The 23,743-nt window shown below is 49.5% G+C and overlaps 2 protein-coding genes across 10 annotated transcripts in view; one reads left to right on the top strand and one right to left on the bottom strand.

The window, feature by feature from the left end:
* Positions 1-294: 294 nt before the first annotated feature.
* The window catches only part of LOC144249795 (uncharacterized), a 38,181-nt gene continuing 14,732 nt past the window's right edge, over positions 295-23,743 (bottom strand). For 3 of the 9 annotated variants that reach the window (XR_013342316.1, XR_013342315.1, XR_013342313.1), the window contains 6 exons: positions 20,982-21,063; positions 19,709-19,823; positions 18,669-18,762; positions 16,733-16,882; positions 3,104-3,847; positions 295-490 (listed from right to left, as the gene is read on the bottom strand). Coding sequence is in view for 4 of the 9 variants with exons in the window: in XM_077791975.1 (XP_077648101.1) it covers positions 3,150-3,312; positions 3,708-3,847; positions 19,709-19,823; positions 20,982-21,063 (500 nt within the window). In the remaining 5 variants the exon portion in view is untranslated. Of the gene's footprint in view, positions 491-3,103; positions 3,848-16,732; positions 16,883-18,441; positions 18,612-18,668; positions 18,763-19,708; positions 19,824-20,981; positions 21,064-23,743 lie in introns of those variants that run through there. The other 6 variants (XM_077791975.1, XM_077791976.1, XR_013342314.1 and 3 more) reach the window with 5 other exon arrangements.
* LOC144249823 (uncharacterized) lies at positions 7,842-11,416 on the top strand. Its single transcript, XM_077792030.1, has 4 exons — positions 7,842-7,961; positions 10,260-10,357; positions 10,523-10,642; positions 11,294-11,416. Exons 1-4 carry the CDS (start codon positions 7,883-7,885, stop codon positions 11,414-11,416), a joined length of 420 nt encoding a protein of 139 aa, XP_077648156.1. The 5' UTR covers positions 7,842-7,882.

The following is a 23,743-nucleotide window of genomic DNA, read 5'->3' on the forward strand; positions in this document are numbered from 1 at the left end:
AGCCTTGGGAAGTTGTATGGCAGAGGGGAGCAGCCTCTGCATCTCAGTCCCCTCCAACTTGCCATGGTGTAGAGAGGGAACTGCAGCCACAATGGGACGGACATTGGCCACGTCCCTGTGTGGGACACAGGCCTGATTGAGTTAGGGTGCATTCTTTGTCTCTCCCCTTCTTGTGATTGTCCCATCTCTACATTTGTGCTTTAGCCACCTGTGAGTCCCATCTCTGGTTTTGTAAGGGTCGGAGTAAGAGACCACAAGAGACTCTCTTATGCAACAGCAGAAGGGTGGGTTTATTTGGAGACCAGCATGCTAGGGCTCTCTCTATAGCAAAGAGAGATAGAGCCCTGAGATCAGCTTGAGCAGAACTTCTATACTTTTCTTGGAGAGGGCAGGGAGGGAAGTTTATTGACAGGTCAGGGCGAGTGGGCAGCTTGCCTGTAACCGAGTGAGGGAGTGAATTCTGCAGCTTGGCAGTTGGGGACAGCACATTCTGGAAACAAGATTAGCAAAAACAGTTTCTCAGGAATTTTAACAGTGTTTTGTTAAGCATATAGAAAAACGGAATGACAAGTACCTATTTTATTAATCTTTCAGTTTCAGAGAGAATAGAGGGTGTTATGGGCCAATAGACACAATAAACCCTAGAGATTAGATGCTACCCTACTTTCCAGAAAAGACTGGGCACACCATGAGTTGCCCAATGATGGGACCAGGGTCCAAAAGCTGCTGAGAGGGAAGGACTGGTTGTGAATGCATTTTTGAAGGCTCCAAGCTGGAACTCTAGTGGCACCAAGCAGGGCAGATGCTGGTGGGGATGTTTGGGTAGTTGTTGGTGAACACCTGCGCACCTGAGATGGGTAGGCATGGAGGAGAAATCAGCAGCCCATAGGGCTTTTGAAAGTGGTCTTATGTGAAAAGAGGCTCAGGTATGGGCACAGGAAATGACATCATTGCCTTGACAATGGATCAAACAGAACATGGAACCCTGGTATCCAGGCACCCACTTCACTGACCAAGCCATCCGAGCTCACTTGGTTGGAGCCACTGGAGGGAGAAGGATGTTCTCCTGTGGTTGCAGACAATGCCGAGCCTCAGGCTCCCAGGAATCTCAGGGGGGCCAACTAGCCCTTTTGTGGATACACTGGGTGAGGCTTCATCTTAGACGCCAGAGCCTCTGGCGATTGTCGCAGAGGAGCTCAAGAGTAACAGTGAGTAGCACAGGGCAGGTGAGCCCAGCAGGCCCTCTAGTCTGATCCCTGATGAATGGCCCAGGACTCCTATTCTGACTCTGTGTGTGTGTGTGTGTGTGTGTGTGTACTGATGGGAACTGTCCCATTGTGCTTTGACTCTAGTGTATTGGCACAAGTCATTTTTCTGTTTGTCACCATTTCCATTTTGAACCCACCATTCTTGGTCCCAACCCAGGGTGAAAATGATCAGAACACGGAGGAGCCCTTCAGGGTTCAGAGCCTTGAACCTTACAGGCACAACCAGCTTAGGAATGAGCTCCTGCCTGTCATTTGTGGGAGGAACCTACATTTCAGCAGCAACATGGGGTTAATCTCCTGGGATTTCATCCCCACCCAGCAGGTGCTGGATCTCTTGTTCCCAAGGTAAGCACCAGACCACCAAGCCCAAGTGTGTAGCCCCCTCATGCCTCTGTCTTGGGGCTGCCATGTGCCTCTCAGGGACCCAAAGGTTTGTGATACCTAATGAGATAGAGGACCACACTCATAGTGGAATGTCAGCCCCGAACGGGACGAGTCCTGGAGGTGCCTGCCACAGCCTTGCAAGGGCAGTGAACTTCCCCTCTCAGGCAGAGAAACCATCCTGACTCCAGCTGATCCACAGAGATCCGTGGAGCAGTCCCCACACACTGGGCACCACAGCTCAATGGTGTGCACTGAGCTCATTCCCAGGTGGACTCAGTGAGGCCAGGTGGTCTTTCTGGTGTGATGTTGGCTTTGTGAAGAACGTAGATCTGTGCTAGAGGCGTCTCAAAACTCGGGCCTTGGGAAAAGCACTTTTGGGTTAATAAAGACATGTTAGTTTCCATAGTGGGACAGAGCGTCCTAGCTGGGACATAGCTGGACAGGGGCTTTGGACATGGCAGCTCCCACACCCAGAGATATGTGGGAATCAGCAGTTTGGGCTCATTCACTGGTGAACATGGAGAAAGCACCCACTGTGTGAAGACACGTTTCCAGTCACGTTTCATAATTCAGTGAAAAATGGGGTGCAAATGATTGCCATTGTGTCCCTTTTCATGGGGTCAGCCTAAACCGCAGGTGCCATGAGTACATATCCTACATGTGACTGCATCCCTGACTCCATGAGGCATAACTGCACGTTGTCCTCTTCAGTGACTATGGTGGACCCTTGGACCAACTTCAACATGGAATGGGCTTGGGGTCAAGAGGGTGGGCTCCTGTTTCCAGAATAGGGACCTGCAAGGTGATTTGACTTGGGAAGGCTGAGGAAAGACTGCTCTCCCCAATTCAGTTTTCTGCCTGCAGTGTAAGGTGTGGGGCTTCAACAGTAGGAGGGGTAAGGCAGGGAGTTGTAGGTGGAGTCAGGGTCCTCTGGGGAAGGCCCTGGGATAATGGACCCCCCACACCACACCTCCCTGTCCTCCCCCAGGGCCACAGAGATGTGGTCTGCACTCATGGGAAAAGACAGGTCCACCGCTACTCAGGGGGACTCAGTGAGAGCTCACAGAGAATGAGGTAGCATTGCAGCCCACGCCAGGGGAGGAGGTGTCTCTTGAGCCCTGAGAAGAGTGGGCAGGAGGACAGACACTCCCAGAAGGTGCACTCCAGGTTGGAGAGCACGTAGCCAAGAGGAAGAAGAGTGTCAGGCCTGCCCAGAGGAGGGGAGAGCTGGTCAAACCATGGATCTAGCGCTCCTTCGTTAAGGTTCTTTGCCTGTAGCGACCTGTCCTGACCCTGCCTGTACAGCCACTGTGTCTTGCCTGAGGTGGACTGGTGTGTTCAGAACCAGGGACGGTTCAGGAGGGTAGGGTCAGAGGTTTGCTCTGGAGCCCGTGGCGAAGGCAAGGCCAGGGTTTTGCTGACTCCACACCTGCCTCCCCACAGTGCCTCACCTTCCTTCCTGGGGACCTGGGTGAACTTCTACTCTGAGGCTTCCCATCAGCCTCCAGGCTCTCTGAGTCTGCAGCAGCTGCTGCCGTACATGTGGCTCCTCCTGAGTGGCTTTAACCTGGAGCACCAAGCACACCACCTGCTGGCCCAGGTTGAAGATGGCAGATCAAGCCAGGCAGAGCCTGAGAGCCAGGCGGACCGGGGTGAGTACCTAAGGGTATAAGAGGAAAGGTCCGACTGTTGTCCCACTGCAGGGAGTCTGTATGCCTGGTGTTGGGCTGGAAATTAGGATAAGCCTTTGTCCATTCAGGAAGTGACCCCAGTCTGCAAAGAGGTCCCGTGTGGGCTAAGGGCCCGAGTTCTTCCTGGCAGCAGGGGTATTGTCTGTCTGTGCGAAGGTCAGGGCAAGGCAGTCATGTTGGCATCTTTTCTCCTCTAGCTACAAGCTCAGTTCCTGTCACGGCTCCTGAGCCAACCCCAGAGCCAGAGCCTTCTCCCAGGGAAGGGGTAGAGCCGGAGTCCAGGACATCAGGGGTCTCCACTCGGGACTCCCCACGGCCCAAATATACCAAGCGGATGAGAGGCAGGTGCGTCATTCGCGTCTACCTGGAAGACGAAAGGACAACACAGTATAGAAGCATCCTGGTGAGTCTTCGAGCAGGGGAGTCTCCTGGGAGCCCACAGTGGGGAAGACTGAGTCCACAGCAAACGCCTTGGACTAGGCCTGTCTTCTTGAACTGGAGCTTCTGGAAGGTCAGGAAGGAGAGCATAAAATGAGGAAGAGAGAGGCGAGAGAGCAGCAGCATGCCAGGTCTGGGTGCGAGTGGGCCTGCGTGTTTTGGGGTGTGCAGGTCAGAAGTGCAGGAGTGAGTGCTGGGTTCAGAGGAGGTCAGAGAAATATCGAGGGTACAGGCCATCCTCTACTGACCTTGGTATTGAGGAGGAGTATATTGAACCGTGGAGGTTGAAGCAGAGGAGTTGGCAGTCATTTTCTTGTGTGTGGGAGGGGATATGTTGCTGGTTGAAGGGAAGGGAGCCATTGTAGAATGATTAGGGTGGGTAGGTGTGGGTCATAGACAACGGGGGGCCTTGGAGGGGCCCATTAGTGTCCTAGTTTGCATGTATGTGAATAGAGATTTAGCGGGTCTCTCTGCAGAATTTTCCTGGGTGTGGAGTATCCATGCTGAGACTCTGGTGTCCACCTCCAGGGGAGCCATGTTGAACCACTGCACCTGCTGGGTCCGAACCTCCTGACACCCCAGCAAGCACTGACACTCTCGAGCCCAGCAACTTCCATGCCTATCATTAAAGAGTCCTAGTGTGTGTTGTGCCTGGCTGTCAGGACCAAAGCACCTAGGGTTTGTGCCTGGTCCACACAAAAATGCAGCTGCATCCCAGACCAGAGCAGGGATATGGAAGTCCACTGGACCATTCCTCCCATCTTGATGGGACTAGAGTGTGTCTGTACAAAGCCTTTTGGTCCTTATTCCCTTGTCCCTGTAGGGAATAGCAGGTTGAAGCAAACTCTTGTACCAAGATTGGACTAGAGGCTCATAGGAAGACCCCACATGATCACATGAAGGCCTCAGGTAGCAGGGTAACAAGATGGTGCCCTTGTGTTGAGAGCGCTCTTGTCTCTGTCCTCGAGCAATGTCCTCTGGGTAGTTACTCCCAAATTCCCTCTCTGATGAGCTTTCTCCAACCCTGCTCAGGTGACCTGCCAGGATAGGACTCCAGCCGTCATCCGCAAGGCCTTAGATGTACACTTGCTCCAGCAGGAGGATCCAAAAAACTATGAGCTTCTGCATATTTCCTGGAACCATCAGAGTAAGTGGAACCATCAGAGGTTAGGGAGCAGTGAGTCACAGTGGGCTCAGGATAACTGGGAGCCAAAACACAGTGTGCGTTGACCCAATGCCCAGGAAGAGTATGGTGGGACTTGTGCACAAAACAAAGTGTAATTGATGGCGCATAAATCTGCAGGTTCTTCATGTTCCCCAGGGGCTGTGGACCTGCCTATCATGTGTTCTTTCCTTGGCCTGAGGAGGCATTGCAAAGCTATTATCCACGAGGGGCCAAGAAGAGAAGCTTCTTTGTCTTGTGTCAAAGAAGACAGACAACCACAGGGTGCCTACTTTGGCCGCCTTTCCTGACCTAGATGAGTACATGAGAAAAGCAGTTCAATGAAGAATCATTTCTGGCTTCCAATCTTTCTATTCATTGCAAACTGAGTCCACTTAGGACCAGAGGCCATTTCTAGAGAGAAGAGTGTGGTAGAATAGAACCCTTCATAGCTTGTAAACTGTTCTTGGAGAGAGAGAGAGAGAGAGAGAGAGAGAGAGAGAGAGAGAGAGAGAGAGAGAGAGAGAGAAGAGAAGAGAAAAGAAAAGAAAATGAAGAAGGAGGAGGAGGAGGAGGAGAAGTAGAAGGAGGAGTAGAAAAATGAAAATAAGTTGAAGGAGAAGACCATGAATAAGAAGTTCAAGATGACTATAAGAAGAAGCATGAGGAGAAGATGAAGAAGAACAAGAACAAGAAGGAGAAACACAAGCCGAACAAGAAGTATAACAATAAATTGATTAAAAATGTGAATGAGAATTATACTCAGGTAGGAAATGCACAAGTGGGGAACTCAAGAGAAATATATTCCTCTGGATGGCACAGCCCTGTTGTGGACATCCGCCACCCACGCTCAACACACCTCCAAACCATACCCCTCAAATTAGTGTATCTCTGTATGAGTGGATGAATCCACTGGCAAGGTGGAGGCACCCACCATCAAGTGCTTTTCCCCAAACCCACCTGTGATCATTGCTGCAGTGGGGAGAAAACCTTCAACACATGAGTCTTTGGGGACCAATCCAGATACAAAGTCTAGCTGTTTCTCTTTGATGGGTCCAACGTGAGCTAAGGGGTTCTGGGGTACAAGGGGCTATTTCCTTGAAAGGTGTTCCTGGAGTGGACCTCCTGTGCATAGAGGGTCCTCAGGGATTAATCAGTGGGGAGTCTTTGGTGGAACAGAAGCTGGATTCGGGGGCTCTCAGGTCTGTGTGTGAGACCTGAGCTGGCAGAGGCTCTCAGTTGTGGGGGATGTTGGGTAGTGTATTCCTTGAGTGTCACCTACCACGCCTCTGCCCCTGCCTCTCCAGAGCTGAGGGTCCCTGCTGATGCGAAAGTATATCACGGCCTGATTGGAGGAGTGCATTATAACTTTCTTCTTCGGAAAACAGATGCCAGCAAGTCGTTGAAGATCAAAACAAAGGAGGTAAACAGCCACCTTCTTCACTCTTTACTCCTGGTGCCACTCCACATCCTCCAAGGGGACAAGAACCTCAGGTTCTGGATGGATGTTGTAGAATGCCCACAGAGCCAACTGCCAGGCTGGGTGGGGTGCAGGTGCTGGGCTTTGCTGATGTTGTCATCCCCCACAGTTCTTGGAGCCTTCTGTGGCAGTGGCATCCAGGATCCCAGCAGCTGTGAGCAGCAGCTCTGCAGTGGCTGCAGGATCATTGCCCTAGGCCACCCAAAGCAATGAGTGCTGCATGAAAAAAGTCACCAGTAGCAGCTCCTCACTGCTTCACTCCAGCGAGCAGGTGGAAGACAACCGCTTTGTTCATGTCCTCCTGGAGGGACAGAGCCTGAGAGAGTCAAAGCGCATCCTGGTAAGCCCGACAGCAGGGCTGCCTCCTGTGTGTCCACACAGTGGAAGGCAGGAGACACAGCCAACCCCGGGGCTATGGTGGGAAATAAAGAAGAGAGAGGTCCTTCTTAAGGGCTTGACCAGAGGAGGGAGAGCCTCAGCATGCCCAGCTCCAGCGGTGAGTGGGCCTGTGTATTGTGGGTTTGGCAGGCCAGAAGTGCAGATGAAAGTTCTGTGGACAGATGAAGTCAGAGATATGTCCAGGGTGCAGGCTGCAGTGCCTAGAACTTGGTATTCTCAATGAGTGAGATTGGAGCAGAGGAGGTGGCAGTGACTTGTCACATGTGTAGGAGGGGATGTGTTCCTGGTAGCAGGGAAGAGAACCTCCTTAGCATGACTAGGTGTAGGAATTTGGGGTCGGGATCACCTGGGGGGTCATGCCAAAGCTTCGGAGTGTCAGCCTTTGCATGTATGTAAATGCGGAGCTAAAGGGGTTCTTGGCAGAATTTCTATGGATGTGCAGTAGACACGCTAATGCTGCAGGTGTCCAGCTGCAGAGGAGACATGTTCAGTGACTGCCAGTGCTGAGTCAAGTACATCATTACAACCAGACCCGCACCGAGCTTTCAGAGGCCAGGGCCTCTCAAGGCTATCATGAAGCACTCAAGTGCACACTCTTGTATCTGAGTCTGTTTTGTGTAGTGGCAGTCAGGACCAAAATTTTCAGTGTGTCTGCCTCTTCCACCCACAAAGGCAGCCTGGACCCCAGAGCACACTTGGTGCGCAGATCCCTGGCCCATTGCTCTCGTCTCAGTGAGATGAGAGTGTGTCTGTGCATAGGCAGTTTGGTCCTTTGACCTGAGTGGAATGTGGCTCCCCAGGGGGAGGGGAGATGGCAGGTACAGGCAGATATTTGTACCAGGATTGTTCTAGTAGCACATTGCAAGAACCCAGGGGGTATATGGAGGCCACACTCAGGTAGCAGGATAACAAGATTGTGCCCTTGTATATGTAGCTGAGATTTCTCCTGAATGTTTGACCACAGGCTTCTGGGTAGCTCCTCTAAAAGCCATTCTCTGATGACATTTGTCCTACCCTGATCCAGGTGACCTGTGTGGATACGGTGACAAGCCTCATCCGCATGGCCTTGGACCAAAATTTGTTGCAGCACGAGGATGTGGACAACTTTGAGCTGCTAAGAATGATTTCTGAGAATGAGAGTAAGTAGGACAATCAGACAGTGGGGAGACATGATCCACAGTGGGCTCAGGATAACTCACAGCCAAGAGAAAGTGGGCCTTGGCCACAAAATAGCAAAGTGTGGTGGGCCTGGTGAAGGAAACCAAGTGCAGTGATGGGCATGTCCAATGTGGAGGTGCTCAATGAGGCCCGAGGGGGCTGCTGAACCTCCCTAAATGTGTTCTCCCCTGGACCTGGTCTGGCAATGGAAAGCTAATATCGATGAGGGGCAAGGCAGAGAGAGGCTCAATCCATCATCAGTTTGGTTTATGGCTCACTGATAAGGATGCCTTCAAATGAAGAGGAGGAGAGCATGGGTCCTGATTGAGTCAGCATCGCTATGGACGGAAGCAGCACAGGTCCCAATCCATGGCCAGGATATGAGAAGTCCTGCCTACTCAAGAATGTCAGGATTGCAGCACCTGGGAACAGGACTCAGTGAAGAGGAAGTCAAGGCCAGGGGACAGCCTGTTTGGGTTCTTTTGGGAACAATTCCAAGTTTTCTGTGCCTGGGTGCCCATGTCCTGAAGATATCAGAATGGCCAGGTTATTATTCCTTCCAGCAACAAAGAAGGGCATCTGAAGAACAGAGGCCACAATGCTGAGCTGTCCACAATGCCAGTGCTCTTTCCTTTCTTGTGAGCAAGACACTCCTAGCCTCCACCATCCCAGCCTGTCCACAATAGAACCCACCATCTGTTGGGCATGTAAGTGAGTTTTCCAATTTTCCCACACCACCTCATTTGGGTTGGCTCTGTCTTACACATGAGGAAGACTGAGGTGCAAGGAGCTGGGCAAAGGGCAGTGTCTGCGAATCTCAGGGACTTGGGAGGCAGCGCAGGAGGATGGGGATTTCCAAACAGCCTCAGAAACTTAGGGAGACCCTGTACCCAAGTAAAAAGGCCTGGGAATGGTCTCAGTGCTTAAGTGCCTCTGGTTTTATCCCTGGTACAAAAATAAGCCAGTCAATAAGGAATTACCAAACTGAGAATCTACGAAGATGATTTCAGAAACAGACACTTTCAACCCAAGCATCAGTTGAGAGCAGGCTCCAGACCAGGGGAGATTTGTGTGTAACAGACGTCAAAAGGGAGGACTACGGGGGGCCTGGACCCCACTAGGTGTGATGGCATCTATGCCTTATGGCAGGAGGGTGGCAGTGATGCTGGCCCTCTCCTAGATTTTGGAAACCTTGTTTTCATTGGGGAAACTTTATGGAGATGGAATCTATTTTAGCAATCCTGGTCCAGATGAGGTGCTGACTACCACAGGTAGAAGCCTATCCAGAATACGGTGTCTGTTAGGAAGTCTTTCCTGACTGTGACAATGACAAAGAAAGGAAGTCACTTGTCTTTGGTCTTGGTTTCACTCCTGGCCATTGATTGAGAACTGATTTCATCTTGGACTACTGAACAGAGGCTGCATCTGGGCAGAAGAGTGTGATAGATTTGAGCTCTTCAGAGGACGCCCCACCATTGCCAGAGAAAGAAGGAGAAGGAGAAGGAGGAGAAAGAGGACACTCCTGAGTGGGGAGAGGATCACACGATGAAGAGCAGGAGGAAGAAGAAGAAAAGGAAGGAGGTAAACTGAAGGAAGGATGGAGGGAGATACACAAGAAGAAGAAGGAATCATGTAAGAACAAGAAAAAGACCCAGAAAGAACTACAAGAAGATGCAGGACAGAAAGAAGAGCCAGAAGTAGAACAAGAACCAGAATAAAAGTACCAAGCAGACAGCTCATGATGAGAAACAAGGGGAAGGAGAGCGAACCTAGAAAACAATAGAGTTCTCCAGGGCACCACCCTGCTGACGTCCTCCCATGTCCATGCCCAACACACCTCTGATGGATACCACCTCCCCTCCGCGTATTCACCCGAGTTGATTCATCCAGGGCAAGTGGATGAATTCGCCCACCATCCAACGCTTCCCTGAATGCCCATGTGTGAGCATGGCTGCCCTGGGGAGAAAGGCCTAAGCACAGGAGCCTTTGCCAATCCTGATGCAGAGCCTAGTAGTGTCTCTTTGGCAGATCCAACCTGCACTGAGAAGTTCTGGGCCCAAGGTGCTGTTTCCATTGCCAGGTGCTCTTTTGGTTTAGAATCCTGTACATCATCTTCTCCAGGGAAGAATCACTGAGGGAGTCTTTGGTGGCACTGTAGCTGGATAGGAGGGCTCTCAATTCTGGTGCAGGCTCGCCCTGTTGGAGACTCTCAACGGTTGTGTGTGTTTTGTGGTAAAATCCTTGAGTGCCATCTAACAATTCTCCACTTCGCTCTGCAGAAATCAAGGTCCCTGACCACTCACTCATGTATATGTCCATGAAACCGCGGATAAAATATTTCATCGTGAGGAAACGCCCCGAGGTCAAGAGAAAGGAGGTAAACACCTACCTTATTCAAGCTGTACTTGTGCTGCCATTCCACTCCCACCTGAGGAAATAAGAAGCCTCAGCACATGGACATATGTGCTAGAAGCCCATAGAGCCAACTGACAGGCTGGGTGGCTTTCTGTTTCTGGGTTTGCTGATGTTCCATCCCCCACAGTTCTCAGAATCAACCTGCAAGAAGTGCTCCAGGCCGCTTTCCCAGAAGCAGGTGGGATACACCTGCTTAATTCGTGTCCACTTAGAGAAACAAAGTCCAACGATGGCCAAGGATGTCCTGGTAAGCCTGGGAGCAGGGGTGTCCCCTGGTGCTTACACCTGGGTGGGGAGCAGACACTGGTCCAATACCAGGGACTCCTCATGTACCTGGACATTACTACTAAATGTCCAGGTAACCCAATGACCACCCTTGCCGGATGAGGTGCCCTCCTACACCCCAGCCAGCACTGAGCCTCTGGAGGCCAGGAGCTCTCGAGGCTATCTTTCAGCACTCCTGTGCGTGGTCATGTTTCTGGGTCTGATTTGGGCCCTGGCAATCCAGACCAAAGCCTCTAGGTTTTGTGCCTAGGTCATTCCCAATGCCGCCTGCATCCTCGGGCAGACCTGGGATCTTGGAGGCTATTGTCCCATTCCTCCCAACTTGTGGGATGAGATTGCATCTGTATGCAGGTAGTGGGGTCCTTTCACTTCTAGAGGAGTGCAGCTCCACAAAGTGCAATGGCAGGCCCAGGAAGTCCTATGTACAAGGATTGGGCTAGTAGCCTATGGGAAGAGCCCACATGATGAGCAGGAGGTCAGCCTCAGGTAGTAGGGTCATGGATGTTGCCCTGGTATTTAGAGTGGGGGTGCCTCCAGAATGCCCCTGCCCACTGTCCTTGAGTAGTCACTTCAAGGCCCATTTCCTGAAGGCCTGTCTCCCATGCTGCTCCAGGTGACCTGCAACGATAGGGCTCCTGTCGTCATCCGCAGGGCCCTCGAGCTACACTTGCTTACTCAGGAGAACCCGGAGGATTATGAGTTGGGCCAAATCATCTCTCACCGACAGAGTAAGTGAGACAATCAGATGGCAGAGAGCAAGGGTCAGGATGTGGACTCAGGTCAACTCTTAGCAACAAAGAGTAGTCTCTGACCCCCAAGAACACTCCAACAGGTGTGTTGGGTTCGTGCACAAAGCCAACTGCACTTCTGCTGGTGGAAGGTCTCGAGGTCCAATGGTATACCCCAGTGGATATTGCGGCTCCCCACCAGGTGCCTCCCCTGGACATGAACAGGCATCCAAAGCTGACATCTTTGAGGAGTGAGGAGGAAAGCCTCTTTCCAGGAGCAGTATGCTTTCATGGTCTGGGATAGGAGTGGTTTCAGAGGAACATGGGAATGCATGGGCTAAAGAGGGAACTGGCATTTTGTGGACTGAAGCAGTAGGATTGAAAGCCTTCTGTGTGACCAGAAAACCACTGCCTTGGCAGAGCATTGCCAGGATTCTAGCAAGCAGTAACAGGATGAAATTGGGAAGAAAACACAGCCTGGGAGACAGCTTGAATCATGTCTTTGCATAAATTCCATGGTCTTCCGCACCCGAGTCCACTTGCCAAGGAGTGATCACAATAGCCAGGTTGCGATCCCTAACTAAAGTCAGATGAGGGCTTCCTGAGCACGTAGCCACAAAGCTCATCTGATAATAATGCCAGCACTTTTTCGTTGGTTGGTTGGTTGGTTTTTGTGAGCCAAACACCACAGCAGTCATTATCCCAGCCTATGTACGCTGAAGACCACCATCCCGATGAGTTCTAGGATCACTTGTCTCCTATCTTAACCTTCTGTTAGGTTAGTAGAGTCTATGGAAGAGGAAGTCTGTCTGGGGCCTTGGTAGTCTTAGAAATTCATAGCAGAGATCTTCACATCCAACCCAGAAGGGATGGAGAACAGGCTCTAGGTTAGAGGAGGGCGACAGGAAACACGTGTTCAGAGGAAAGAGAAGCGGGCTGTTGTATTCCCCCACTTGGGGTCATGGCACCACTGGACCATACACCATGTTGGAGGGAAGCATTCCCTTTGCTGGTCTTTGGAACCATTGTTCTCAGTAGGGCAGCATTTGGAATGTGGCCTCCATTCTCAGAATGGTTCACATGGAGGCGGGCTCCACCAACGCAGAAGCATGGCTCTAATGTGGTATCCATGCTGGTCAGCCTGTCCTCACTGTGGCCATGCTTGAGGAATCCTAGGCCTTTTCTCTGGCTTTCACAACTTTCTCTTTGGTTGTGTACTGAGGCTGTCCATAAAGCTCTAGTGTGTGGCAGTGGAGAGCTCCTCAGCCCTTGCCACAAAGGCATAGACTGGGAGAGAGGGAACAAGGCTGGGAGAGAGGGAGAGAGAGAAAGATGGAGAGGAGAAGGAGGACCTCTACTTGGAGAATGAGGATTCAGTGGAGCCTACAGGAACAAGGTACTGTTGCCCAGGGCGCACCCCTGTTTAGGTCTTCCTCCAACCATGCTCAACCTTTCTTCCAGTCCCTCCCACCCCCCAGTAGTGTATTCATCTTGAATGAGAATTTCATGTTGACATCAGAGCACTCACCATCCAATGCTTCCCTCCAAACCCACCCATGAAGATGGCTCATGTGGGGACTGAATCTTCGGCACAGGAGCCTTTTGTGGGAGATTTCAGATGCAAACCCTAGTGGTGTGCTTTGGCAGATGCAAGAGGACCTGGGATGTTCTGGAGTCCAAAGCCTTTGGTAGGAACCGACATTAGGTCTGTTGAAGTGCTCTGCCTAGTTCTTCCTCAGGGAGGACTGTGGAGGCTCTCTTTGTTGGTATTGGTGCTGAATTGGAGAGCTCTCAGGTGTGTGGCTCTGGCCTTTTCTGGCACAGGCTCTCAGATGTTGGGGTGTCCCAGGGAGCACCTCCGGAGCCACCTTATTTTGTACACCCCTCTCTCCCCAGAGCTGAGGATTCCAGCAGAGGCCAACGTATTTTACGCAAAGAACCCTCACACAATACCCAACTTCGTGCTGAGGAAAAGGAGCCTCTCCCAAAAGAATGATGGGTGGATCCAGCCTCAACCTCCCTCTCGTCCTGGAAAGAAGGCTGCAGCCCTCCTGAGGATGCTTGCAAAACCATTCTGCTGCTGTGTGCCTGGGCGGGGCTGAGGCAGCCCAGGAATATTTACATTGATTACTATTTGCTTCAAAGTTTGAATCTATAGTTTGCCATTGTCCTTGACCTTGTTTAGTAACACAGTTGTTACTCTATCCTGTATTTATTGTTTCCATTAATATATTATTATTTTAAAATATATATGTTTTTGTTACCTGATCTACTGTGATGATTTGTTACCTGCTCTACTGTGATGGTTTTTGATCAAAATTGTGCATTTGATGATAATGAATGCCATGCATTTAGGAACCTGTAGACTCTAGACAATGAATGAATGTCTACTGTTGCATGGACTGGTCTGCAAAGTCCTGTAGCATTTGAGCTTGTGTGAGGGCTTCATAGGGCTTGCAAAAAGTCCAGGTCAGATGGTCCTGCATGAAGCTTAGCTCCTAGTGGTCTCCTCCACAGCATAAGGGCCAAGGAGAAACCCACTTCCACACAGAAGATGGAAAGCTACCTTATGAAGGTGATCATAGGTGTGGGACCCTCTTGCTAGGACCCTTTTGCTATTGGGCCAAAACTGTGCTCTGAATGTGCTTGCTGAGAAGAGCTTGGAATTTCCTGATTGAAACAGTTCATGCAAGCTGCTTCCACTTGCAGGAACAAAGTGTGTTCTCGTTGAGCACTTTGGGGTGTCCCAGGTTGAACTAGAGTGTGTCAGAAGCACTTGTAATGATTGGCATTCATGGTTTCACATTGAAGCCTCTGTGCCATCTGTCAACCACTGATGGCTGCAAGTGGGTACCCTGCCTTTCAATGAGTTTTCTGAAAAAGTAGGAGTTTTGAAGAACTGATCTTCTCAACGTTCCCCTTGCCTCCCCAAGTTGGGTGATATCAATTATACAGGCTTCCTTGGGAGCACACATTTTATATTGAGCTGGAATTGGACTCTGTATGCGATTGCTGAAAATAGCTGGGGAATGGGAGAATGGAAGCTGTTTGCTGCAAGCAGTTTCAATTTGCTTTGTTGATTAACTTTGTTGTAAGTGAGCACATGCTATTTTTTTTTTCCTGTGGACCTAGAAGAATTCAAAACTGCTTCTTACAGGTGACAGGCATGCTTACACATTGAAGCCTCTGTGCCATTGATAAACAGTTCACTCATGTGGGCACCTGCACTTCAAGTGAATGTTGTAAACAAGTGTGACAAATGGATGTCAGTGAGACTTTGGAGAACTGATCTTCTCAGCTGGTCCTCTTTTCCCCTGCCAGTTGGTGATGCTAGATTCAAGAGATCTTTCTGGCACCCTTCGTGTTTCATGCCTGAACTGTGCTCTGAAAGGGTTTGAGGAGAACAGCTTAGAAGTGCAGAAGTGAAGCTGTTTGTGGAAGCAGCTTCAAGTGGCACAAGCTAACTTGTTCTCAGTGAGCACATGGGGATTTTCCCTGGTTGAAGCAGTGTGAATGAGAAGGGCTTCTCAGAGCTGGTAGGCATGTTTGCATTTGGCAAACTTTGCCTTCTGTCACCCAGAGTTCCTTGCATGAAACCTGCATTTCCAGTGTTTTCAGAAAGGTCTGATGAGTGGGTTTCCATGGAATTTTGTGGAATTGATCTTTTCAGGCAGTCCTCATTGCCTTCTCAAAATTGTTGATCCTGGTGCAAGGGCTCTCTTGTCAGCCAACATTGTATTTTGGGCCTGACCTCGGCTCTGAATGTACTTGCTGTACTTCCCATCTTTCCTCTCTCTGGTCCACTCCTCAGATCCCATCCTCCTTTCAATAGGGCCTCATCCAGGAAGCCTGCCCATGTGCCTCCCACTTGATTTAAACTTCTCCAGTGCACTTGTTGTCAAAGCAGGGACTCCCAGGAGAGAGGAGCTCGTCCATTGGAGAGGCCGCTCAACCACCACAGGCAGTGATATCTTGGTGGATGTGTGCATTCTAAAATGAGGTGAGGTTGGCGCCAATAGAGTGTGTGGGCGCTCAGGCATTGGCAAGCTTGCTTTGGAGAGTGAATCCTCTAAATGTTATTGGGCTGTTTTTGAAAGCTCGTGTGGTTTGGCTAGACCTAGAATTCTTCCACACAATTTAGCATGGTGTATATTTTAGAGAGCATGATCACTGAGGGGCAGGTTGCTGGTGTGAAGCTGGGAGCATTAACATCTATCAAGTTTCTCACCTGGAGTTGGCTACCTACAACTGGTGACAGTGTTTGGCTACTGCTGAGCAATACTGAACAAGTCTCTGGGCCAGTAATCCATTGCTGAACGACATCACCAACAAAAAGACACTCAGTGAAGGTGAGGACCAGAAGAGCCCAGGAACCACCTGACAGCAGCCCTGAAGTCCTGAGCTCTGGCACATCATATGCCAACTCAACTGGGTATCAACCTTGTCTTCCTGGGCTCATTAGAACTGTGTGCTTCAACTTTCAGAAGAAATGCAGAATGATGAATCTTCTCTGAGGACACTTTTCTAAGTCTTATTTGCAGCATGTCTTCACTGGAATGAGTAGTCATTTGGCATTCTGTTGTACTTAAAATTTCATGAGATTCTACTCCTACTTGGTAGGTTGTGTGAAAGTGACTCGGCCTGAATGCATTTTACATCCCAAAATATGGCTTGTCTTTTCTCCTAAACCTATCAGGGCAATCAGAGCAGCCAAGGAGTACTATAAATTCAGGCACAAAATGGCCAGATAGACTGGGATCACTGTATATCTTTCTAGAACCTTCTTTCATGCTCTGGCTTCCCTGAGGTAAAGTGTGGAGACTCTGTGATCCAGATTTGTTAGCAAGTAGTTTTCTTGGGAGGTGATGCTAGAAAACTCCAGGTTGGAACAGGAAGTGATTAGGAACTGGAAGACAGGGTGTACCAGCCAGTTGTTGTCACTGAGTGACTAAGCACAGTCCTGATAAGGAGTGCTGGGGGTCCATGTAGATCATGCTACTAATAGAAGCCCTCCTACAGGGTGAGAGAGCTGGGGGTTCTCCACCCACTCCTGCCAACCATGACGGGAAGCTGCTGCTGGCCTTCACTGTAGGCAAATGGGCCATGATGCTGGGGGCTGGAGGTCAGCTGGGGTGTGAAGAAATGGCATAGTGCTGGACAATGTCATCCAGCTTTGAATCCCCCGGGATCTTTAGCAGGGCAAGGTCAGAGACTATGCTCAGTGCAGCGTCTACTTCTCAGCATAGTGCCAGGCACACAGCAGACCTCATCAATACCCGTGGAATGCGCTGGCTCGCCCCAGCCCTGCTCCAGGCCTCTCTCACCTGGGCTCTCTCTACTGGTCCTGTCTGTTCTAGTATATTCAGCTCTTGCTTCTTCGTATTTCGCTTTCCTGAATTGTGTCCTCTTTCTCCACACTCCTGTGGTCACTCTTTCTCCACACTCCTGTGGTCCCAAATGGCTGTCTGGCGGGGCTGTGGCAGAGAGATCTCATTACTACCAGAGATGGAGTTTTTAAACCAAATAAGACACGTGCTCTGCTGCTTAGGATTGTCTTCAGCATAACGTGAGGTAGAAGGTTTGAAATTAGGATTGTCCTCCCAATCTTAAGGCATGTCATCCCTGTGTGCAGACCAGGAAGTGCCCTGGGAAGAAAGGCAGGTGTGGGTTTGGAATCAGAGACCAGCATGAGAAGAACACTTTCACTGCTTACTGGACAATGACCTTGGGCATGTTCTGTAACCTCTTGGGACCTCAGTGTTTGCATATCTGAAATGGGGATAGTTGTATGACTGACTTCAGGAGGTGGGTAGAGAGAATCCTAGAAGTAGAGGAAGAAAACACACAGCATCTGTGAAGCACCCCGCCCCCATATTTAGTCTTTCCATGATTTTCTAAGCATGTGTTGATTGGCTGTTGGTTACAGCATGCCTCCAGATCTACCTGAGGTCCCGTCTAATCCACACGGATGGAGAAGCTCAATTTTGCTCAGTTGCCATATTTGCAAGGACACCTTTTAATAGAATCGGATCTAGGAAGCTGGGGTCCCTTTGCAGAACATACAGGATCCACAGCAAATTCAAGCCCCTGAGACAGAGGGCTTCTGCTGGTGTCCTCATGTCCTCATGGGCACTGCAATGCCTTTCTCCACCGATGTTCATTGAGAGCCTGGTCCAGGCCAGGCCAGGGCTCCCTGCTGAGGATGTGGCAGAGAATGAAGCACATGCCTGGCTGGCTTGCAGGGGACTCAGCAATCGGGGGCAAGACAGGCCAGTGATGGTGAAGACAAGACCAGTTAGTTGACTTGTCCGAAGGTCTTGGAGCCAAGCACTCTTCTAAGCACCTTATCATAAAAGCTTCCTCATCCCTCAATAGTTGCAGGAGGAACAGTGCTTTGGTTGTCCCCATTTTCCAGAGGTGACAACTGAGGCACTGAAAGATCAGGTCACTTGGCCAAGGTCATGGAGATAGCACAGGGGGAAGTGTTGGCTGCAAAACCCTCCCAGGTGGCTACTGCTTTGGGCTCTTTATCACCCAAGGCCTGCAACCTCTTGGTCATGCTGTGGCCCCTGTGACTTGTCTGTCACCAAATAGTGATTCACTGCAGGGCCTTTCCCGAGTCCTCTTCCACCTCAGAGTGCCTGTGTCTCACAGAGAGTTAACCAGTTTCCTGGGCCCCACTAGAGTTCCTAGTTTTGCCAATCTGGGGTGGGGTCTGAGAATGTGTGTTTGTAACAAGGTCTCAGGTGACTGTGAAGGTGATGCGTCTCAACACAGGTGACTTTCCCCCTCCCCTTGGGTCATTTGACAATGCCTGGAGACCTTTTGTGTTATCACAAGTCAGGGGTGCTGGTGCAAAACTCAGGTAGAGGTCATGGGTGCTGCTGAATGTCTACAGTGCACGGGGATGACCTCTACAGACTAAGAAGGATCTGGCCTGATGGGCCAAGGGTGCCAAGGTGAGGAACCCAGTGTGGAGTACAAGCACATGAACTTGGGTGTGTGAAGGTATGGCCTTGGGGCTTGTTTCAAATGTGGCTTCTGTCAGTGAAAAATTCTAGCACCTCTGAGTGGCAGCGCTTCTGACAAGCTCTGAGCAGGGATGCTGGTGCTGCTGACCAAGCGACCCCACTTTGAGTAGCCAAAGTGAAGTGGAGTTCTTAGGACACCATAAACTTCTCAGAAACGCAAAGTGGACATCTCCTGCATTGGTTCAGAAGGAAAGAAACTCTGAGTTGGAATAATCCTCTTTGGACTCACCTAGTTGCAAGCTTGCCCTTAAAGCAGCGCTGAGACAGCGGGGCCAGGTGGGGGACAGAGCTCCACTCCTCTCCTAGCCACAGGCAGAGGCCTGCTGAAAATGAGGAGGGAGAAGAGGTGGGTGAGAACTACCTTGCTTCAGTCCCCAAGCATCCAGTCAAGCCTATTGTCACCTGGAATGGTGGCTTCTTTTCCAGGGCCCACGCTAGCATTGGGGTTTGCATCTGCCTGACTTTCAGTTCTGCGAATGGAAGGTGGGAACTGGCTGCTTGAGACATGGTTGCTCTCTTGGGAGAGGGTATGGGAGAAATGACAGGACGCCCAGCCCTCCAGAGCCCGCACCCCTGCCCCTGTGATAAATGGCAGCATTAACAAGGTTTGGTTGAGAGGGTCCCCCAGATTTGTGACTTCCCATGTCCGCCAGCAGATGTCACTATGGCTGGCAGAACAGAAGGCCTTTCAAGAGTGAGCTGGGGGGAGCAGAGGGGGGAAAATGGCATCAAATAGAAGGCAGAAGCCAAAAGTACCCTTAGCCTAGCGGGATATGGTCCATACTATCATTTTAGGAATGGGGGACATTCTCCAATAAACCCACTATCAGATCGTGTCATTGAGGTCCAGCTTCTGAGATTTAGGCAGAAATTCTCCAATGAAACATGAAGTTCCTGGCTTCTCTCAACTGAGAAAGTCTCCAGGTTTTGGCTCCTGGCCTATATGTATCAGGAAACATTTTCTTGAAGGAAACAAACACGTTGCACTGAATAAACATATATTTGTTGTAGCTTACCCTGAGACATCATATTGACGGGTTTTAAAAATTGATTCATTTTACGAATTCAGCAGCTTATTCTGAAGTTCCATTGCCCTCAAAATCCCTTATGATTGGCACATTAGCCAACAAGCAGAATTCTCTGAAGCCCCAGCAAGAAAAAAATAAGTCAAATTCCTATTTGTTGACATTTGAGGAAAACAAGGGAGAAGCAAGGGGCCCCACTCATTGGTGACAAGATCTGGTTGAACATCTTTTATCTAATGCTTACCAAGAACGGTAGCAGAAACAGCACCGGTTCCTCAAACAGGGCAAGAGAGAGGTTGACACAGGTGAAGAAGTACGTGGCCATCCGCATGGCCCAGTGATTATAAAAATAGTAAAGTCTGGAGAGGAAAAACAGTAAAGGTGGTTATAACCACTGAGCAGGAGTTCTATAACACTCAAACTTCTGTGCTAAGACGAACAGGGCCGGGGCTGGGACGGCAGCTCAGTGGTAGAGCAGTACCCAGCACGCACCAGGTCCTGGGTTCCATCCCCAGCACTGCCAAATAAACGGGTAAATAAACAAATAAACAAATAAGACTCGTGATGGGTCACATGCCCTTTAGGTTCTCAGGAGCAGGGGCGGTATTTACTTGAGCTCAAACTATAAAACACTAACAGAAAACATCAAGATGATGATCATGTCTCAAAGCACACTTGGTGGACAGTCTCGAGCCAGCTTTAGCACCTTCTTCACGGGGTTGTTGTCACAGTAATAAGAGAACACTCTGAACCAGAGACTGACAAGGTGAACCCTCAGTTAAAGTGACCTAATGCCATTTGGGCGTAGCTGAGTCCAATGTGAAAATGTGCACAGCCCGTCTCAACACAGTATACTCAGGACAGAAGTGGCTGCCACACGCCAGATCCCTGCAGGGTGGGACAGTCCCCCACTCCTGCTTGGCAGTCTGGGCATATGAGGTGTTTGTTGCTTTTGGAGACACTGACACCGAGCGCTGATGTAAGAGAGGGTTTTTCCTTACTCTAGCCAAGGGCTTGGTCTTAGTTGAAGCTTTAAGGGGAGATAGAAAAGGCTGGATTCCCAGGAAAGGACTGAATGTGTGGGTAGCATTAGGAGGTGACAGAAGGGAAAAGAGAAGCCCTCTTTTGCACTCCAGGTAATGCTGGCTCGAAAGAAAGGTGGCCATGTGCGTCCAGCTTGGGCACTCCATCTCCTGGCCTTGGTGGTGTCCATTACCCCCGATCTGCTCTTAACTGACCGGATGCTCCCTGCACGTGGGACACTGTGCTCTTAGAACTTAACCCAAACCACCAGGCTCAGGGGCTGGGCTGCAGCTCCGTGGTGGAGCGCTTGCCTAGCACAGGCCAGTCTCTGGGTCGGCTCCCAGCACCGAGAACAAAACACTCTTGGGTTTTGCCCAAATTATGTGCCGTACCTAGACCCCTCTGAAAAGTTTCTGTAGAAAGAATGCCTCCAGGTTTGTCTCAACCTCTAGAACTTAAGGTGGACAAGTGGGACAGCTAGATGATTAAATTACCTGATAGCCTGAGGGGAAGTTTGGAATGGAACGTTCCTGTTGTACTGGGCATCAGAAACATAGGCAGCTCCAAGAGAAGGTTCTAGAAGGGAGAAAACATCAGCACAGGAATTAAACTGCTTTTTCCTTGTGGGAATGCATCAGGCATGGAGGGAAGCCCTGCCCCTCCACCTCCAGCCTGGCTCCCTAGAGGTTGCCACCATCAGCAGAGCCATAGGTGCCTTTCCTGGTGGGTCCCTTGGGACCAAGGATCCTGCAGCAGAGCTGGCCATGTGCACACTGCCTTTTCTAGAACTCAAATACAGGTTCTCATTTGAGGAAGGAAAATAAGAAAGCACTGAACAGAATATGTACATGGCTTACGTGGCATATTTACACATAAATAAAGGTTGCTTCTGTCCAAATATACGTATGAGTATATGCACACAAACCCAAGTATAGAAACCCAAAATTATATTTAAGCCACTTGGTGGGTGATTGAAGGGATTTTTGAGGCGAAATCTGACAAGTGAATCATCCATGTCTTCTAAATCTACTTAAGGTAGATCTCTATACATACATGGAACTGAAAACCAGTCACAAGGCTTTCATGTAACTCATGGTGGACACTTTTCAGCCAATATATTCTGGACTTTATCCCCCTGTCAGGACACAGAGTTGTATTCTTCTTAACAAGCAACTTATCATTCTGATAGTACTCATTTTTTTTTCTATTCAAACATAGTTGCATTTCATATTCTTATGGGGGTGGGTACGACGGAACTCAGGGAGCTTAACCACTCAGCAACATCCCCAGTCCCCGCCCCCCCCCCCACCTTGAGACAGGGGCTTGCTAAGTTGCTGAGGCTGGCTTTGAACTTGCAATCCTCCTACCCCAGCCTCCAAGTGCTGGGATTACAGGCGTGTGCCAATGTGCTCAGCTCAACATTCTTTTGTATATTTTACACACACACACACACACACACACACACACACACAAGAATATCACACGTGCACACATAAATATCTTGGGGCCCTATGAGTGTTTTTGTAGGATTAAAAAAGTGCATTACTTCTTGAAGAAAGAAGACATAGATATCCCACAGGCTTCCAAATGGTATGGGAAAGAAGACATGTGTAGGTAAGCATGCGCATGCACGCGAGCCCAAACACATACTCATGTGCGTGCACATTCTCCTGCTTGTCACTAAGGGTGATGTGATTTTAAATAGTGTCTAATACCGACCAGCCAAAGGGGCTTCTAGAGACTTTGTTTGCCTTTCCTTAGGACCAGGACTGCTGCCTCCCTGTGTGATGATTCACATTCTGATTGTGCATCGATGAGATAAGAACATACACACACTGACCAGCTATTTAGCCCTTTCCATAGACTTCAGAAAGAAGAATAGTCTGATAAGCTAATTGACTGCCTGAGCTATCCGGTGTAAACAGAAGCCATCTTCCTGCCTGTTTGGAATGGGTGTCTCTTACTGGTCAGGCAAGTTAATCTTAAAAATGCATCACGTATTCATAGGGTCAAAAGATTCCCAACTGTATGCAGATGGTCAATCATAGTTCTATAAAGCTGTTAAAAATTATCCAAACAGAAAAGAAATGCTTGAATTAAAAGTTGATGCAGAACAATATCCTTAGAGATGGATTCACTGCTGTAAGAATGGATCGCTTTTGGAGTCTCACGCATTCCAGGGCAGGAGGACACTTCACCAGGGCACATTACCAAAACCTAAGATGCACTATATATGTTTTTGACACATTATACATTTTTCTTTAACATATCTAATAAAATATTAATAGAAAAACTATTAATATCAATTATTTTTCCATCAAGCATCTTTAATATTGAGCAATAAAGAGTTTCCCAGTATACTCTTAGAATTCTGTTTTAGGTAAAAACATCTTGTATCAATAAGAGTTGATTTGTTTCTAGCTTTTTTCAGTGCATGCACATCAACTTTAAGAAAATTCTTTACCTTATATAAATGTTAAATAGACTCTACTGTCTTTTATGCCTAAAAAAGAAAAAGAAAAAAAAATATATGTTTAAAAAAATAAAGTCCTATTAAACCTCAGAAAGATCATACTGGGGCAGCAAAGAATTCTGACTTTTTAAAAAAGTATTTACAGCAATATCTTTTTAAAGTTGCTGCTGTTCCTGGTTTGAGAAGATGACGCAGGGTTTGGTGTAGAGTGTGTGTTCAGCGTGTACAAAGCCTGGATTTGATTGACACCCAGGAAAAGAAATTTTAAAAATGAAGCTATTAACATCCTTATAGCTGGACCCTGAGACAGGAGCCCTTTGACACTCATAAGCTTGATGGAGACTATTCGCAGGCCCTCCAGAGGGAGGATGGGGAAAACCACTCCCACCAACCCTGGGAGCCAGGCCAGGGGGTTATCTCCGTGAGACATCATCCAGACACAGACCTTAATGAGACCAGCACAGGTTTCCCTCCAGTGCCTCTGGCCATCCGGACACCCGTGGTTGTCAAGATCTGCTCAGGCTCTGTAACACCAAGCCTGCTCCAGGACAGCCCACAGAAGTGCTCTTGAGGCTTTCCCTGCCTTAAGAGGAGGCACATTTCTGACATCTGTCTCCACTTGCAATCTCCTCTACTCTGCCTTCTGGGCCTACTTCCCTCCTTCCTGTTACTGTGCAACTTCTTTCTCCTGGGCAGTCCATGTGACATAGCAGATCGACCCAGGGACGAAGGACCTGCTCTGGCCAGTGGAGAGAGTTCCGGAGGCCCCTTCCAGGACCCGCT

Source organism: Urocitellus parryii, chromosome 12 (genome assembly GCF_045843805.1).
Source record: "Urocitellus parryii isolate mUroPar1 chromosome 12, mUroPar1.hap1, whole genome shotgun sequence".
NCBI classification, from domain to species: domain Eukaryota; kingdom Metazoa; phylum Chordata; class Mammalia; order Rodentia; family Sciuridae; genus Urocitellus; species Urocitellus parryii.

Bases quoted from the DNA above. Each gene is read 5' to 3' on its own strand.
- LOC144249823 (XM_077792030.1), top strand. From the start codon at position 7,883: ATGGCCTTGGACCAAAATTTGTTGCAGCACGAGGATGTGGACAACTTT. The intron at 10,358-10,522 runs GTAAACACCTAC...CATCCCCCACAG, and splicing joins CCGAGGTCAAGAGAAAGGAG to TTCTCAGAATCAACCTGCAA. The intron at 10,643-11,293 runs GTAAGCCTGGGA...ATGCTGCTCCAG, and splicing joins CGATGGCCAAGGATGTCCTG to GTGACCTGCAACGATAGGGC.